A 15,927-nucleotide genomic window follows, 5' to 3' on the forward strand; every position below is an offset into this window, starting at 1 on the left:
TGTGGGGCTCAATCCCACAACCCAGGAACCATGACCTGGCTGACATCAAGGGTCTGATGCTTAACTGACTGAGCCAGCCAGGCACCCTAAGAAGTATTTTCAAGAAGGTTTAGATTATTTGATAGCCATTGATTATCATAGTAATGGTATTTCTTGAGTAATTACTATGTGCCTATGACTTGTCTAGCATTTCGCATTCATTGACTCTTTTAACCCTGATACCAGTTCTTTTGCAATGAACACATTGAGGTTGGTTCTTCATCAAGAAATCGGATAATTGGGACACCTGGGTGGCCCAGTGGTTGAGTGTCTGCCTTTGGCTCAGGGTGTGATACCAGAGTCCCAGGATCGAGTCCTGCATCAGGCTCTGCCTGGAGCCTGCTTCCCCTCTCTCTTCCTTTGTCTCTGCCTCCTGCCTCTCTCTCTCTCTGTGTGTCTCTCATGAATAAATAAATAAAATCTTAAAAAAAAAAATCAGATAATTAAGGGTAAACTGTGAAATAAACCCAGAACTTCCTAAATTACAGGATCAAATTTGTAAGAAAAAAGTTGACTAAAATACTGTAGAAGACATTACTCAGTGACACATTAACTTGTATACCTTCAAGAATATTAATATCTAATATATGTAGATACAAATATGTGCTTCAACAAAAGCCCAAAGAGTAGATTTTTCAATTCTTTCTTACTTTGGAAATTAGGATCAGCATTTTAAAGCAGAAGGAACCTTGAGAGAATACCTGAATTTATGATCAGGAGCCCCGTCATTGGCAGAACTGAGGTTAAAATTCAAGGCTGTACCACCAAATTAAGCTTTGAGTAAACTGATGGCAATTTAAGAAATACAATTTTTCAAAATAATGAATCAGATTTCATCAACATTATCCTATGTATTAACTATAGATTTTAGGTAATATATTTTATATAAGCCAGTTATTTCTTATGTTGATCATTTACTTATTTCTTCTTCATTAATTATGAACATTTATTGAACACCTACTGTGTACCAGGTATTATGAAACGACCTGTTCTTGGTACCTGATTTTCTCATTTAATTCAGTTTTCTAAACTTTCTCAGGCTCTGTTTGTCTAATACTTTAAGCTATTAACATGCATACTATAGATTTCTAAGACATAAACAGAGCCATAGAAATTATAGATGGAAGATTAATTTTAAAATGGTTTGCCAGTGTTTCTTTCTAAAATAAGAAACAAAACCTCGAAGAGAAGGGATAATCTTTGTTAAAATCATTTTTATTAATTTACTGCCATTTTAAAATCATGATTTTCTCATAATTCCTGTTTTTTTAAACAATAGTTTTTTTTTTCATTTCCACAAAAATGTATACACTTATACATGAGGTGAACTAAAATGAGTCAGAAATATGTTTGAAACTGTGGGTTATTCTTGTTACAGGAGACGTCCATCTGTTATTAAGGATATTGACTTTGTGAGATGGATACATGTGATTTGCAGGAATATGACTTTGTTCTAAACCAGCATTCTCTCGTTGGCCTATACTTCTATGCAATGCCCTTAGTATCTATGCACGTAATCATGTTATTGATAAAATCAAATCAGTTCTAGTAACCTTTCTCAGTTGGATCTGAGAAAGATTTCTCCTCTACCAACTACTCAGTGACTAAAGAAAAACTCCCTTTTCCTACATTTTATCTAAGATTTTTTTTTAGAAATAAGACAAATTTAATGTATTATAATTACTTTTTAAAAGGAAAAATGATAGTTTTAATTGGAAGAAACAGAAGAATCTTTAATGTATTTCTTATACAATGTCGTGTAATTAAAAATTAATCTGGCTCTTCTGTAGCATGCGTGGTACTGTAACAAATGACACAGTTTATAGAGCCTGCCCTGAATTAATGCCTTTAAGATTAATTATTTGCAATTTTTGATAACAGTACTTTATAGGTATTTTTACTTGTCTGTGTGAAGTTGTTATTCAATTAAATGGCATGTCTTGAGTAGAGAATTGGTTTTCAATTAACATTTCTAAATTTAGTTCAGTTACCATTATGTATTCCTGTTTCAGGAGTAAACATCTACGTTACTTATGCAAACTTGACATTAGGTACCCCATATGTATTTCTCACAATATTAGGTACTTAGGAAAAAAGCTGAGTGACGAAAGTATGTTAAATTTTAATTTTTTTAAAGATTTTATTTACTTATCTGAGAGAGAGATTGAATGAGAGAGAGGGAATACAAGCAGAAGGGCAGAAGGAGAGGGAGAGGCAGATTCCCTCCTGAGCAGGGAGACCAATACAGGACTCTATCCCAGGACCCCAGGATCATGACCTGAGCCAAAGGCAGATGCTTAGCTGACTGAACCACCCAGGTGCCCCTTAACTTTTTATTTTAAATAGTGATATTTCTGTATTATATTTGAGCATCTCTAAATGTCAGTTTTGTTTGTATTTTACTTAACGTCTATTCAAATAAAGGAAAATGTGATATTGATGATCAGATTGTATACTTCTCTGGTGCAGGAATCTTAACACCATCCACTTTGAACCCCTAATTTAGTTTATCATATGTAGTTGGTGTTTAAGAAGTTTGTTAAATTTGCCCCATTAAGAAACTATAACAATGGGGTTATAATTTCTAATTGTAACCAGTTTGCCTTCATGACCACAATTAGCCAACTAAATAAATCCATGCTGCTCTTCATCCTGGATCGTGCTATGGAGTTGCTCACATGAGATGCAACATTGTCACACATGAGCCTCTTTCATTTAGATGGTCTGCCTCAGGACTTTCAATCTGAGGCTCTTATTTGAAACCATTGTTTTCTCTGCCAATGGCATCTGAATTTTATGGTGTGTCTCTTGGGATCAGCATCCCTGAAGCCTTGTGTTTATCTAAGTTTCAGATGCTCTGGAGAATGACATCATTTTTATCGGGTTCCTCCCAAAATTTCCCCCACTCCCACTTTGGTATTGGTTTTAAAATAAATGTCACCATGACTTGCTCTGTTTAAAACCCTTCAATGGGGCAGCCCCAGTGGCTCAGCGGTTTAGTGCCGCCTTCAGTCCAGGGCTGATCCTGGAGACCTGGGATCGAGTCCCATGTCAGGCATCCTGCTGGAGCCTGCTTCTCCCTCTGCCTGTGTCTCTGCCTCTCTCTCTCTCTCTCTCTTTCTGTGTCTCTCATGAATAAATAAATAAAATCTTTTAAAATAAATAAATAAAACCCTTCAATGGCCTTGACCTCACCACTTTACTGATAATACTCTTGTCAGGGTCGCTAGTGATTTCTGTATTCCTGAATCCAATGGCTTGTTTTCAGCCCTCATCTTGCTTGACCTTATTGGCAGCATTTGACAAAGTTGACACCATCTTCCTTGGTATATTTTCTTCACTCCTCTTCTAGGATTCCCATCCTCTGAGTTTCTTTTCTACTTCACTGGTCTTCCTTTTCTAGTTTCCTTTCATAATATTCCTCTCTCCAACCCAGTTGGCTATTGCAGTGCCTGTAGACCTGACCCTTGATACTATCTATCTGTATTTAGTCCTTTGGTTATCATTGCTAGTCTCATGCTTTTAAATACCATCTCTGTCTTACTCCAGCCTGCATTTATTTCCAAGTCAGACTTCTCTCTCAGACTCCAGTCTTGTATTTTCAGTTGCTTATATGACATTTCTATTTGGACAGCTTTACCCCAGAAATTACTCCTACTGCTACAGACAGCCACATCGCCCTTGTTAGCAACTTGTCTTTTCAGTAGCTCAGAAAAGAGACTTCAGTTGGTTCAATTTTTCTTCTCTTCATTCAGTCCATCAGGAAAACCTTGTTGGTTCTTCAGCTTACATTTTGAGTCTGACGCCAACTTCTTGTCACTTCCAATGCCACTAAACCTTATACTTGGAGCATCTCATGCATTCATCTTCTCATTGCCCCCTACCCGTGTTTTTTTTACTTGCCTCCCTACAGTTTCGGCTGGGGCAATACTTTCAAATGTAAAGCTCTCTGCTACTAGAAATTCCCCATCCCTCTGAGTGAAAACCAGAGATCTGTAGGACCCTGAAGTATCTGGTGCCCTCTGAACTTTCTGACCTTGTCTCCTGTTACTCTTGCTGTTGTTCACTCTGCTGTGACTGTACAGGTGTCCTTGCAGTTTGCAAACACAGCATAGACCTATCACCTTCATGCCTGTGTGCAAGCTGGTAACTGGCTGCCTGGAGTTGTCTTTTCCCAAATAGCTGTATGGCTCATCATCTCCCCTTTTTTAGGTCCTTACTACAGTGCCATCTTCTCCATGACAGCCCACCCTGCCCTGTAATTTATAGCCCTCCCACACTCTTGGTCTCTTTTTCCTTTCTCTACTTTTCCCTATAGTCCTTAACATTTAACATGCTATTTCTTTCTTAGGGTTTTGTTTTTATTGTTTTTCTCACTGTTGCCAGAGGTAAGCACCCCCAGCATAGAAAATTAGTCTATTTTGTTCGCCTAGAATAGTGCCTAACACATGGTAAACGTTCAGTAAATCTCTGTAGAATAAATTAACAAATATATGAATGGATTCCCATTGATCTTAGGATGACATATATCCTTCATGGCCCTGAGTAATTGAGATCCTAGCTATTTGCCAGAATTCCCTCCTGCTGCTTTTCCCTTTCTATCAGCCCTTTGTATCTTCAGATTCATCCACTCTCATGATTTTTCTCATCACATCATGGAGTATTCCCTCTCCTTAGGATATTCCTTCATCTCCCTCACTCACTTAACCCCTGATCTTTCTTCCCAGCTGAATTCCAGTATTATTTCTGCCAGAAAACCTTCACTGATCATCCTCTTCCCTCCAGTGACCCAGGATTTTATACTTTCATTGCACCCTGACCTTCTTCCTGGAACTAGAATATAAGTCCCAAGAGAGTAGAGACAATGCCTGTCTTACTCACTACAAAAACATTTTCACATTGAGTCTAGTATGTAGTAGATGCTCAATAAGTCTTTTCTGAATGATAGATCCAATTTAACCCATACAAATAATCCTATGAGGTATATATCTAATTTGTTAGCCCAGTTTTACACATGAAGTTAAAAGAGCCCAGAGAGGTCTTATGATTTTCCCGAGAAATATAGAATGACCCAAATTAGAAATATAACTGTTTCCTGCCTTATGGGTTGAAGTGGGAGAGGTGCCCCTGAGTGAGTTGTTCACACCAGGAATGAGGAAATCGTTTCAGTCTACCTTAGCAGGGTACTTGTAAAGGATGACTGTAATTGTGTTCTTGTCTCAAACCCTTGGATGACAAAAAACACACTTGTGAGATGTGCATGAGGTATACAACTGTCACTGGCTCTAATGAAACAACTGTAAAACCACTGTTTAAAAACCTGATGGTGTTTTACCAGTCCTCTGTGTTGTAAAATATTTAAAGGAAAAAGGGGCCTATCCTCTTAAAAATAGAGGTAGCTTATCTCAGCAGAGAACAGATTACGAAACTGCAGAAACCTGCATGTTTCAGTAAAAAGACTAAATTTTTATGAATTTTATATACTTGATGGGCATTTTTTTTTTTACAAATAGTTAACATTCAGCATTATTTAGTGATTTTCGACATAATGTAGACATGAAGAGTCATTTTAAATTTACTAGGCCACTGGAAAAAAATATTGCTATAGAGTTTATTTAGCATTTCTGACACACAGGATCAGTGTGTGTCAAATGTTATTAAAGTGCTTTTTTTCTTTGTCAGATCATCACCATATGGTATTGTCATACTTCTTTTAATCTTAGGAGTGAAGCCTTTTGGAAACTAGGGCTTCTATATGTGAGAAAGTTGAATTACAGAGTTTTCTTTTTTTGAGGGCAGGTGTCTTTCATATCTAAAAATGTTCATAGGAAAATGCCCTACATGTGTAGTGTGGCTCATTGTGTTTGAAGAGAATAGTGCTGATTCAGTGAGTCTTGTGACACAACTTAGGGACCTTTGTAAAGACAGATTTCATTTATCCAGTGTTCTCTCAGCTCTATATGCAGAGGCCATTGTGCAATGGAAAAGTGCCACAGGGCCCATCAACAGAAGATGCCAGAGAGAGATTGATTAATGATGATTTATTTAAGTTGGCCTAATTTTGGTATCTTGCTTTTGTTTTGTAGTCCAGAACTCAGGTTGCTTTGTTGGCTTTTCCCATAAATATGGTAAAATCCAGTTCTATAGTCAAATTTCCAAAGTCAGAGCCTGTTATCCCTTATTCCCATTATATTCCTACTCTATGGATAGCTCTCAGGAGCAGTTTGTAAGCTTAGCATTATAAGTAAAAGTTATACTTGATGTTTGATTTAAAAGATATTAAACAGATTTGACCAAATATGTTTATTTTTTAGAATCTAAATTTCAGTTAAAGTATGGGAACTATATAAATTGTTCAGGAATGTTGCAAAACAGTTTACCAAAGGAATTATAAACCAGAAGGTATGTGGAGATTCTCCAAACATTTATTATTAAAAATAAGCAAACCAACAAACATGTATTGTTACTTTGAAATACTTAAATTTGTTAAGCCTACTGAGTTGGAATAAATAGAAAATAATATGCATTTTAGACTAGTTGCCTTCTTTTTTCCAAGTGTTTCCTTGTACTGTTAGATTTGTAGGAGAGGTTCACAGAAAAGTCAGGACATTTCTGTTTCCTATGGAAGTCCTACATGAGGAAGTTCCTAAAAGGCATATTTTAGGAGGAAGTGATTCTAAAACATCGATTAGGAGCATCATAATTGAGAAATCAAGCAAAAGTTCAAAACCTAAGAGAAAAGGAATTAAGTGAAAGGGTCTGAAGAGGTAATATAAAATCAATTGATTTTTGAAACAGTTGTAGACTTCAGCTATCAAAAATGCCATAGAGGTTGGTTTTTCTTCAAATATTTTTAATTCAAATGAAGCTGGTAGTGAGGAATAAAAGTGATCAGTTTGGGGATCCCTGGGTGGCGCAGCGGTTTGGCGCCTGCCTTTGGCCCGGGGCGCGATCCTGGAGACCCGGGATCGAATCCCACATCAGGCTCCCAGTGCATGGAGCCTGCTTCTCCCTCTGCCTATGTCTCTGCCTCTCTCTCTCTCTGTATGACTATCATAAAAAAAAAAAAAAAAAAAAAAAAAAAAAAGTGATCAGTTTGTAGTTTGTGAGCACTGAATTAATTAAAAGTATGTTAAATTAACAAAAGGCATTATAAATGAATATATGTTCCTGCATCCATCTCCCTGTGGACACATTTAAAACCATATGAACTAGCTATGGTTCATCAAACCTTCAATTGTAGTTGTCATAATTAGAATTGTTTTTCTTGAACTATAGTTTTTTATTAAGTTGTTTAGTACACTTAAAACTGTCAGTGGATAGAAATAACTGCCACATGCTTTTATGGCTGCCTTAATGGGAATCTGTAGTACAATTTTAAATGTTTCTATTGAATGCAGTCCTATGTATACATTGCAACCCAATAAAAATAGTAAAAAATTATTATTTTTTAAATTTTCATAAAATTTTCACCAAACCTACAGATGGGACCTTAAAAGACAACATTTTTTTATTAGAGTTTGATTTGTCTTTCATCAAGTTTTTTGCTTTTATAATGAAGTTGTAAGTCACAGTAATGCTATTATAGTTCTACTATATTATTGAAATGTGAAAAGCTTCTGGTTGTTGATGGTGTGTGATTGTGTTTGTTTACATGCACGTATAAATGGTTCAGACATACAAATGTATACTTTCCCCCTCTCATTCTAGTTGGACTGATCCAGAGGTTTCTTGTACTTCAGATTTACATACCCCTGGGACAAGACTTCTCCACTGAATTGCTGTAAGATATACAGAACTTCTTTCAATGTTTTTTTGTGTATTAGACATTTGATCAATTGAAGCAGTATGGACAGTCATTAATTACAAGTGACAGATTTTGCATTAAAGAGCAGTGACTTATCAAGTTGACATGAAGTAATTAAACTAATTTAATCGTATTTCTCAGATATCATTATAGTCTGGCATTTCCCTAGGGGAAAAAGGCAAATTTCATCCGTTTAAGAAAATATCAAAGGATTATGAATTTGATAATAAACAGCCTATAACATGCAGAAACAAATAATCCAAAAGTTTGAGATTTCGGTTCAAATGAGGGGTAATTTTGTACTCCCTCCTATCGAAAACCATGCTTGGATTAAAATTGATCTCAAGGGATCCCTGGGTGGCGCAGCGGTTTAGCGCCTGTCTTTGGCCCAGGGCGCGATCCTGGAGACCCGGGATCGAATCCCACATCAGGCTCCTGGTGCATGGAGCCTGCTTCTCTCTCCACCTGTGTCTCTGCCTCTCTCTCTCTCTCTCTCTGTGTGTGACTATCATAAATAAAAAAAAAAAAAAAAAATTAAAAAAAAAAAAGAAACATTTAAAAAAAAAATAAAATTGATCTCAAAATATCTCATTTTAAAGTTGTTTAGTTTAGAAATATTGGTTGACATCTGAATGGCTTGGAATATATTTGTTTTAAATAGCCTTGCTATGAACAGATTGTTTAGCAAAAATGAGAATATACAACTTTAATTCAGTTGAGCTGTCTGTTGTTTGAGATGATTGTGAGAATGAAAATAACATTTGATTTATGCATTCATATAAAATAGAATATTGCTTAAGATTTTATTAATACATTTGCACTTTTAATAAAACATCAGATTTAAGGTATGCTGTTTTCTCACTTTTCTTTGTAATTAATAGCTGTCCAGGGCCTAAGCTCAGTCTTTTATTTTCCCTGCTGGAATAAATGACTTTACCTACTAATGAAGGTAATTTTTTACTAGTTGCATTGGTGCAAACTGAGGGGAAAGAAGAGCTTTCTTAATAAAATGAGAATAACATAAATTTGAGGTTATTTATTTGTCTTTGTGCACATTAAATTATTAATGGTTTGTGTTATGTTGGGAAAATATAAATTTTAGATAATAATATACAATATTGTTTTCTTGACTGATGAAAGACGGATGGAACAATTTATACCTTCGTTTTATTCAACTTTAAACCTTAGTAAACTTCGGAGATTTTCTATTGTCATCCACCATGGTTACCATAATTCTTTATAATAGTTCTTAGAATAACAGCACCAAAACACTATTTGATGCTCTTATGTGTCTTCCCCTGGTTCTGCAGATAAAGCATTTTCAAGACTCTAAAGGCATTCTAAAGGTACAGAGAATACCACATAAAGCCTTATTTCCAGGGTAGGGGAAAGTGGTTTCCTACCAAATGGAAGGAGGCAAACTGTGTTTTATTTTTAAGCTTATTAAGTTCCTTATATAGAAATCTAGTGCAGTGCCTTTTTCTCTTCTGATATCTTTCACCTGTGCTTTTTGAGAGTGTTCAGAAGTAGTGGTAGGGGCACTGGTAGTTGGCCTTCTGATCAAAGATGTGCAAGATGCTTGGCTTAACCTTGGAGCAGAGTCTTACTGATGAGCATTCTTTGCCTATGCAAAAATAATCTTTATTTGTGCCCCACCAATACTTGAGCTTATTACCATAGGCTTGGCAATGTACTGTTTTAACTATGTTAATGGTATCTAAGGCTTTAATGATTGAGAAATGGACAGGTATGTTAGGTTTCACTTAGTCTCAGCAAGAGAGCAGCTGATACAGGTAAGCCTGACTACACCTTGATTACCCAATTATTAATGAACGTTCTTGGCCAACTTAGGGATGGGAAAACATTTTAATGGCTGATGAGTTTATTAATTAGATTATTTTTTTAAGATTTTATTTATTTATTCATGAGAGACACAGAGAGAGAGGCAGAGACCCAGGCAGAGAGAGAAGCAGGCTCCATGCAGGGAGCCTGACATGGGGCTTGATCACAGGACTCCAGGATCATGCCCTGGGCTGAAGGTGGCGCTAAACCGCTGAGCCACCCGGCCTTCCCTATTTATTAGATTTTTAATTCATCTGTCTATCATCATAGATTCTCTTCTCATATCTGCATGGACAAGCATTTGGGTTTTTCAGACGGCTTTGGTTTTAACAAAATAAATGTCTTATGGACAAAAGGTCAAAATTATTAAATAACATGGGAAAGATGGAAAGACATTCCCTGTCCTGACCTTATGAATATATTAGGTTATAAGGAAATACATTAACTCTGCATTTGAATTTGTTGCTAATAGATAATCAATATTTTGCCATTTTAGAAAGTAATGACAGAGACCATATTTTTATAAGAAAGTAGAATGATGAGTATAGACTAACTACAGCTTTTTTTTTTTTTCCTTAAATGAAAGGGCCTCCTTTCAGCACCTTAGTGTTTTACTGTGTTTCTAGCAGCATAGCTCCAGGCTATTTTAAATAATATATTTCTCTAACAAGCTTGAAAAGCCATATAGCAGAAAGATATCTGGCTTCTAAAATTTTCCATTGTCAGGATGGGAGAGGCATTTTGTTTCACAAAGATACATTTATACATCAAGAGGTTTTCTTAAGTGGAGTCTTACCAGCTGGATTGTGGATGTAATTGCCATTTCTTTAATATCATCCTGTGTGTCTCATGTCCCTTAGATGGTGATACTGTTTATGGAGAGATCATGCATTTGTGGGCTAGTGGTTGCCTTAGAACCAGCAAGAGCTCTGCTTGAGTAATCACTCGTTCAGTTGGTTCATAAATTACTGAATCCCTATTCCTATCAGGCTGCGTGTTAGGGGTATACTTTTTCCTACCCCTTCTTCTATGCTCCTGGCCCTAGACTGCCATCACCTTGTCCCTCATCTGCTGTTGAGCATCCACATGGATTTCCCAGATTCTTCTGCCTTTTTTTCAGCTTAGTCTCCACACTGCAGCTAGCATGATCTTTCTAAAAAACAACTGGAATTCCCATTGTACTGAGCATAAGCTCTCTAACGTTCTTCATGGTCATGTGTGTTCTGGTCCTTCACCTCTCACTTCTCATCTTATACCTCTCTGCTCTGAGCTCATCATTTGTCAGCCAGACTGGTGCCTGGCTGGCCATCCTTGCTTTCCCTTCCTCACACACTAAGGTGAAAGGTCTTTTCTTAGGATAATGTGCACAAGTGGTTTCTATACCCATTTCTTTGCCTTGCTAACTCCTACTCAGTCTTCTCATCTCCATTTGTATGTCTCTTCTTCAGAAAGGCTTTTTGGATTTTGCCCCACTAAATGAGTTTCATCTTGTATACTCTTTTCTAGCACTCTGTTCTTTTTTCCTTCTTTACAACTATACCAGTTTGTAATTCTATACTTACTTGATTATCTTTTGTGGTAGATTTTGAGTTCCATGAGGACAGGGACCCATGTGTTCTACTCAGCATGATATGTCAGGACCTAACAATGCCTGGCACAAAAGCTCTGAAATCTGGATGAGTGGGCAGTGGGGCCTAATGGACTCAAGTGAATGAACAGGACCCAGTCCCTGTCCTCAAAAGAGTTTATTCTTAAGGTGAAAGATAGTTAAAAGGCAATTTAAATTTATCTTGATAAATGTTACTATGACATAGGAGCAGGACCTGCAGGTAACATGTGAAGTTATAAGGGATAAGTAAGAGCATAATCTTGGACCTGGACAGATCCAGTTTCAAGTCCTGCTTTACATCTGTGTGCCTTTGGGCAAATTACTTAACTCTCCTCAGCTGTGGAGTGAGACTAAGATTATTTACTTCACAGGTGTATCATAAGAATGCAGTGAGAAAATTAACAGGAAGTAATAATGGCTCACATTTAATAAGCACTTGCTATATACTGGACATTGTCCCAATCACTTTGTTTTAGCTGGATTAATTCTCAGAATGAACCTCTCTGGTAGTCATAATTATTGCCTCTGTTTTACCATTAAGGAGATGGAAGTCTGGAAAGGTTAAGGAATTTGCCACAAGTTATAGACCTACTAACTCTTAGAGCCAGAATTCAAGCTTACAGTCTAAATGTGGAACCTCTGCTCTGCATCACCATGCCATGCTGTTACACTTGAAAATACTATTTTTCTATACTACTGTGCATATGGACATATGTAGTAGGGATATTTTATTTGAATCCTGTGTAAGATGACAGTGCTCAGTCTTCTCTGTCTTCCATAGGGGCTTAGTGTAATACAGTGTTCTTATTAGAGCTCCAGGAATGAAAGGTCTTTAATTCTGAGATGTTCTTCTTTCTTCAGAGCTTCATAACCTGACCAGCAAGTATCCAAACACATTACATTTTGGGTGCAGAGAAAAGGGATTGTTTACTTTACTAATGCATAGTCTCTTAGCAATAAAGTTAACAATTCTTTCTGATTGTTCTTTTGGTATCAATCCACAAAATAAAATCTCCTACCTTACTTTTTAAAAATCAGCTCTTCATTCTGACTTGCTTATTTCCCAGCATTAGTTGCAGTTTTCATTTCCAAAGTACGTTAGTGTACCTGTATCTCACTATTTGACCTGAAGTTAAGTGATTTGATAAACAGATTTTTAAGAATTTTTTCCTTTTGTGATCTCTTCCGGACATGGTGATAGGAAGCCAGTGGCTTCCCTGTGTGGGTTGTCAGGTGTTTCAGAGCCTGGGGGCAGACATCTGGTGCATGGGAGGAACACCATGAGCCTGAGCTCTTGGAAAAGAACCGACTGCATCCTGAAATAGAAATCCATTTTGCTATATCTGATGCTGCCAATCACACGAAATGATTTTGGAATATTACATTTTTTGACAGGAATTGCTTTCATTTTACTGAATATTGTTGAGCTGCATTAATTCCTTTCTTCTGATTTTGTCATTATCTTGATGAATTCTGAGAGACATTTTGTACTGCCAATGCCTCTAGTGAATTGACATTATTTTTCTCATTTTCACTGATCTCAACCAGTGCTTTTTCAGGATATGGAATGAAAGCACTCTGAAGCTGGCAGTGGACATCATGTGCTATTTGGAGAGGTTGAGGAGGCTTAGCCTGCAGGTCCTGGAGAATAGTATTGCCAGAAGGGTTCACATTTTGCACCTTTAGCTATTTGGAGTACTACTTTCATTTGGAATCTCATAAGGTAAATTTTTAAAGAAAAGAGAGAGAGACCCCTGAAAGGGTCCCCAGTCCTTTCAAATTTTAACTGATCCTTTGTGATGTCCTTATTGCAGTATTCTGATTTTGAATTTATATTTGAGTAGAATTTAATGATTTTAACCTAAAATTCCATCTAAGATTTATGATACTCATTCCAGAATTTTTCTCTTATCCTTTTGCTCTATCCCCAAGTTTGCTCTATCCCCTTTATGCCAGGCACTCTCAATTTCCTCTTCAGTAAATGGTAACGTGAGTTTTTTTTTTTTCCTTTTGTTTTAATTGTCAGAGTCAATTGGTGATGTTGGGTTTTTTCTCCAAGAAATTTTAGAAGATTTAGGTCCATGTGGATCTTAAAGCTTTCTCTTCCATCTCTGTAAAATGGAGAATTGAAACATACCCATCCCACAAACAAAGCTTTAGCCTCAAGGTAATTTAATAAAAAGTTTTCCCTGTATCACCTTTTCTGTATTGTTGCTAGTGAGCTGGACAAAGAGGTCAGAAGAGAAGTTTAATAGAAGTTTCAGGCCCTTCTACCCTATTGAATTTTGCTCCTGTCTCTTCCTGAGTAACATTGGAGACTGTAGACTCCTTTGAAACTTTATACCAAGTTAAGGGACTATGGCCTCACAGCTGCAGAGCTGCTCTTTTCACATGTCGTTGGCCTTCTTCAGCTACCAGAGGCGAGGGAATACCTAAATTTGATATCTTTACATCAGAATGACATTGGCGAGAGCTTCTGAGATTGTGTCCATTTAACTGAGCATAACTCTTCCTGTGGAAAATTTATGTTCTTACCTCTTGTGGTCATTTTGATGCTTTTCTTTAAAGGAAATAGTGGTTGCTATGTAGCTCTTAAGTGATTTGTAAAAAAGATGTTATCCAAGAGCTAATAAGTCTTCTATTATCCAATAAAATATCTTATGTCACCAAGTGAATACCTCTCTAAACTATGTGTTTAGCCCAGGGGGGAAATGGCCAGCACTTGCTCTGTTTTAAACTAGCAAAAGCATTGTGTACAGAAGTGGTCATGACATTGCAAGTTTCATTAATATTTTGAATGTATCTCATGGCTGATTCCAACTTCTATTTTTTCTTTTTAAAATCATCAGTATTTAAATCTCATTATTTTAATTATATCCAATTAAATGTACTTGCATAATCAGTATATTTTGTTACATGCATTAGTAAGGAGAGTACTTTAAGATGCTTTGCATACTGTCTTTCATAATATATTAAATTTGCATGCCTTAAAATAGGTTTTGTGTAGAAGATTTAGATAATACATGCAGTAGGTATATAAATCAGATGCCATATTCTTTATCTATTAAATAAATGTTTTTTGGGAAATCTTTTCTTTCTGGTTGTTAGTTTGGTTCATTTTACTTTTCTAAATTATCTTGACGGTACTCTTTAGATAACCTAGATACATTCAAAGAGCTAAAACACAATAGTAGCAAGAGAAAATGAGAAAGAGAAAATGGCACATATGCAAATATTTGGAATTATTCTTACTCTATAAAATCATAATTTGTTAGAGCACTGTGCAGTTAAATTATTGCACCAAACACCATCAGAGCATAAGTCAGAGTCCTGTGATGGGTCATCTTGCAGCTTGGGAGTCACTGGCTTTGCAGAATCTTAGCTTGAATAACCTGGGTGAGATGCTGAGCCCTCTGTGTGTCACAGCCTTATCTGTACAATGGAGGTGATATTTATACCTGTTTATTGAGTGATTATAAAGATTAAGTTCACAATGCCATAATTTTTACATCTTTAAATAAGTGCCAGGATGTTTAATTTTTAGATTAATTTAGATTATAAAGCATTTTTAAAAAATATTTTATTTTGTTTATGTATTTGAGAGAGAGAGAGAGAGAACAAGCACAGGGAGGGGCGGAGGACAATGGAGAAGCAGGCTCTGAGCGGGGAGCCTTGCATGGAGCTTGATCCCAGGATGTTGGGATCATAACCAGAACCAAAGGCAGATGATTAACAACTGAGCCAACCAGGCACCACTGTTCTCAAACATTTTGAGACAAGTCGGCATGTCTGTTTGCCCTGTGAAGTTTTTATGGTACTCATCCCTGAGGAGAGGTGGGAGAGCACCTTTTCTGGACTACTGACTCATGCAAGTTCTCCATCTGGAAGAAAGTGATCATAAACCTGGGAAGAAGTGACTCCCATCCATTGATTATGGATGCTAGTGATTTATTTAAAAGATGACTATAAGAATTCCCAGCTTCAGAGCATTGATTTGAAGGGACTTATAGGTGACCAGGCCAAGTGTAGAACCACAGATAGATAGGAAGGTTCATCTGTGAATAAACAGGCACTAGGGAAAATAAAGCATGTAATTTCCAGTGCTTAAAGTATAAGAGGTTTATAAACAGCCTTTGCTGTTTACTGCTGTTCATGTTCTCCTTCACTAACAGGGATGATTAAAGATGACTCATAACAAATCATGTATCTTCCAAATGCTCTTACTTCTTTAATTTGGCAGAGTTGGAAAAATAGGTTTCTTCAATGTCATTGATATAAAGCTCACTTTTTATTGTCAGGAGAAATGTTTCTTCTGGTTTGGTTCTCCTCCCCTCTCACTGTTTTTTTTTTTTTTTTTAAGATTTATTTATTTGGGAGAGAGACAGCATGAATGGGGTGAGGGGCAAAGGGAGAGGGAAAGGGAGAGAATCTAAAGCAGACTTGGTGCTGGTGCTGAGCATGGAGCCTGATATGAGGCTCGATCTCACAACTCTGAGATCATGGCCTGAGCCAAAAGCAAGAGTCAAATGCTTAACTGACTGAGCCACCCAGGCACCCACCTCTCACTGTATTCTATTTTTATTCTGGCACTTAATTATTTCAGTTATTCAGAGTAAAATAATTTTAAATA

General features: G+C 36.7%; 1 protein-coding gene across 29 annotated transcripts in view; it reads left to right on the plus strand.

Annotated features, from left to right (window-relative positions):
- Positions 1-15,927, plus strand: part of CFAP20DC (CFAP20 domain containing) — a 239,958-nt gene that overhangs the window by 6,308 nt on the left and 217,723 nt on the right. For 23 of the 29 annotated variants that reach the window (XR_011994359.1, XR_011994362.1, XR_011994358.1 and 20 more), the window contains one exon: positions 7,750-7,822. The exons of the other annotated variants lie outside the window; for them this stretch is intronic. Coding sequence is in view for 10 of the 23 variants with exons in the window: in XM_025985448.2 (XP_025841233.1) it covers positions 7,750-7,822 (73 nt within the window). In the remaining 13 variants the exon portion in view is untranslated. The remainder of the gene's footprint in view (positions 1-7,749; positions 7,823-15,927) is intronic. 29 annotated transcript variants of the gene reach the window in all.

The sequence above is a fragment of the Vulpes vulpes genome, chromosome 9 (genome assembly GCF_048418805.1).
Source record: "Vulpes vulpes isolate BD-2025 chromosome 9, VulVul3, whole genome shotgun sequence".
In the NCBI taxonomy this organism is placed as follows: domain Eukaryota; kingdom Metazoa; phylum Chordata; class Mammalia; order Carnivora; family Canidae; genus Vulpes; species Vulpes vulpes.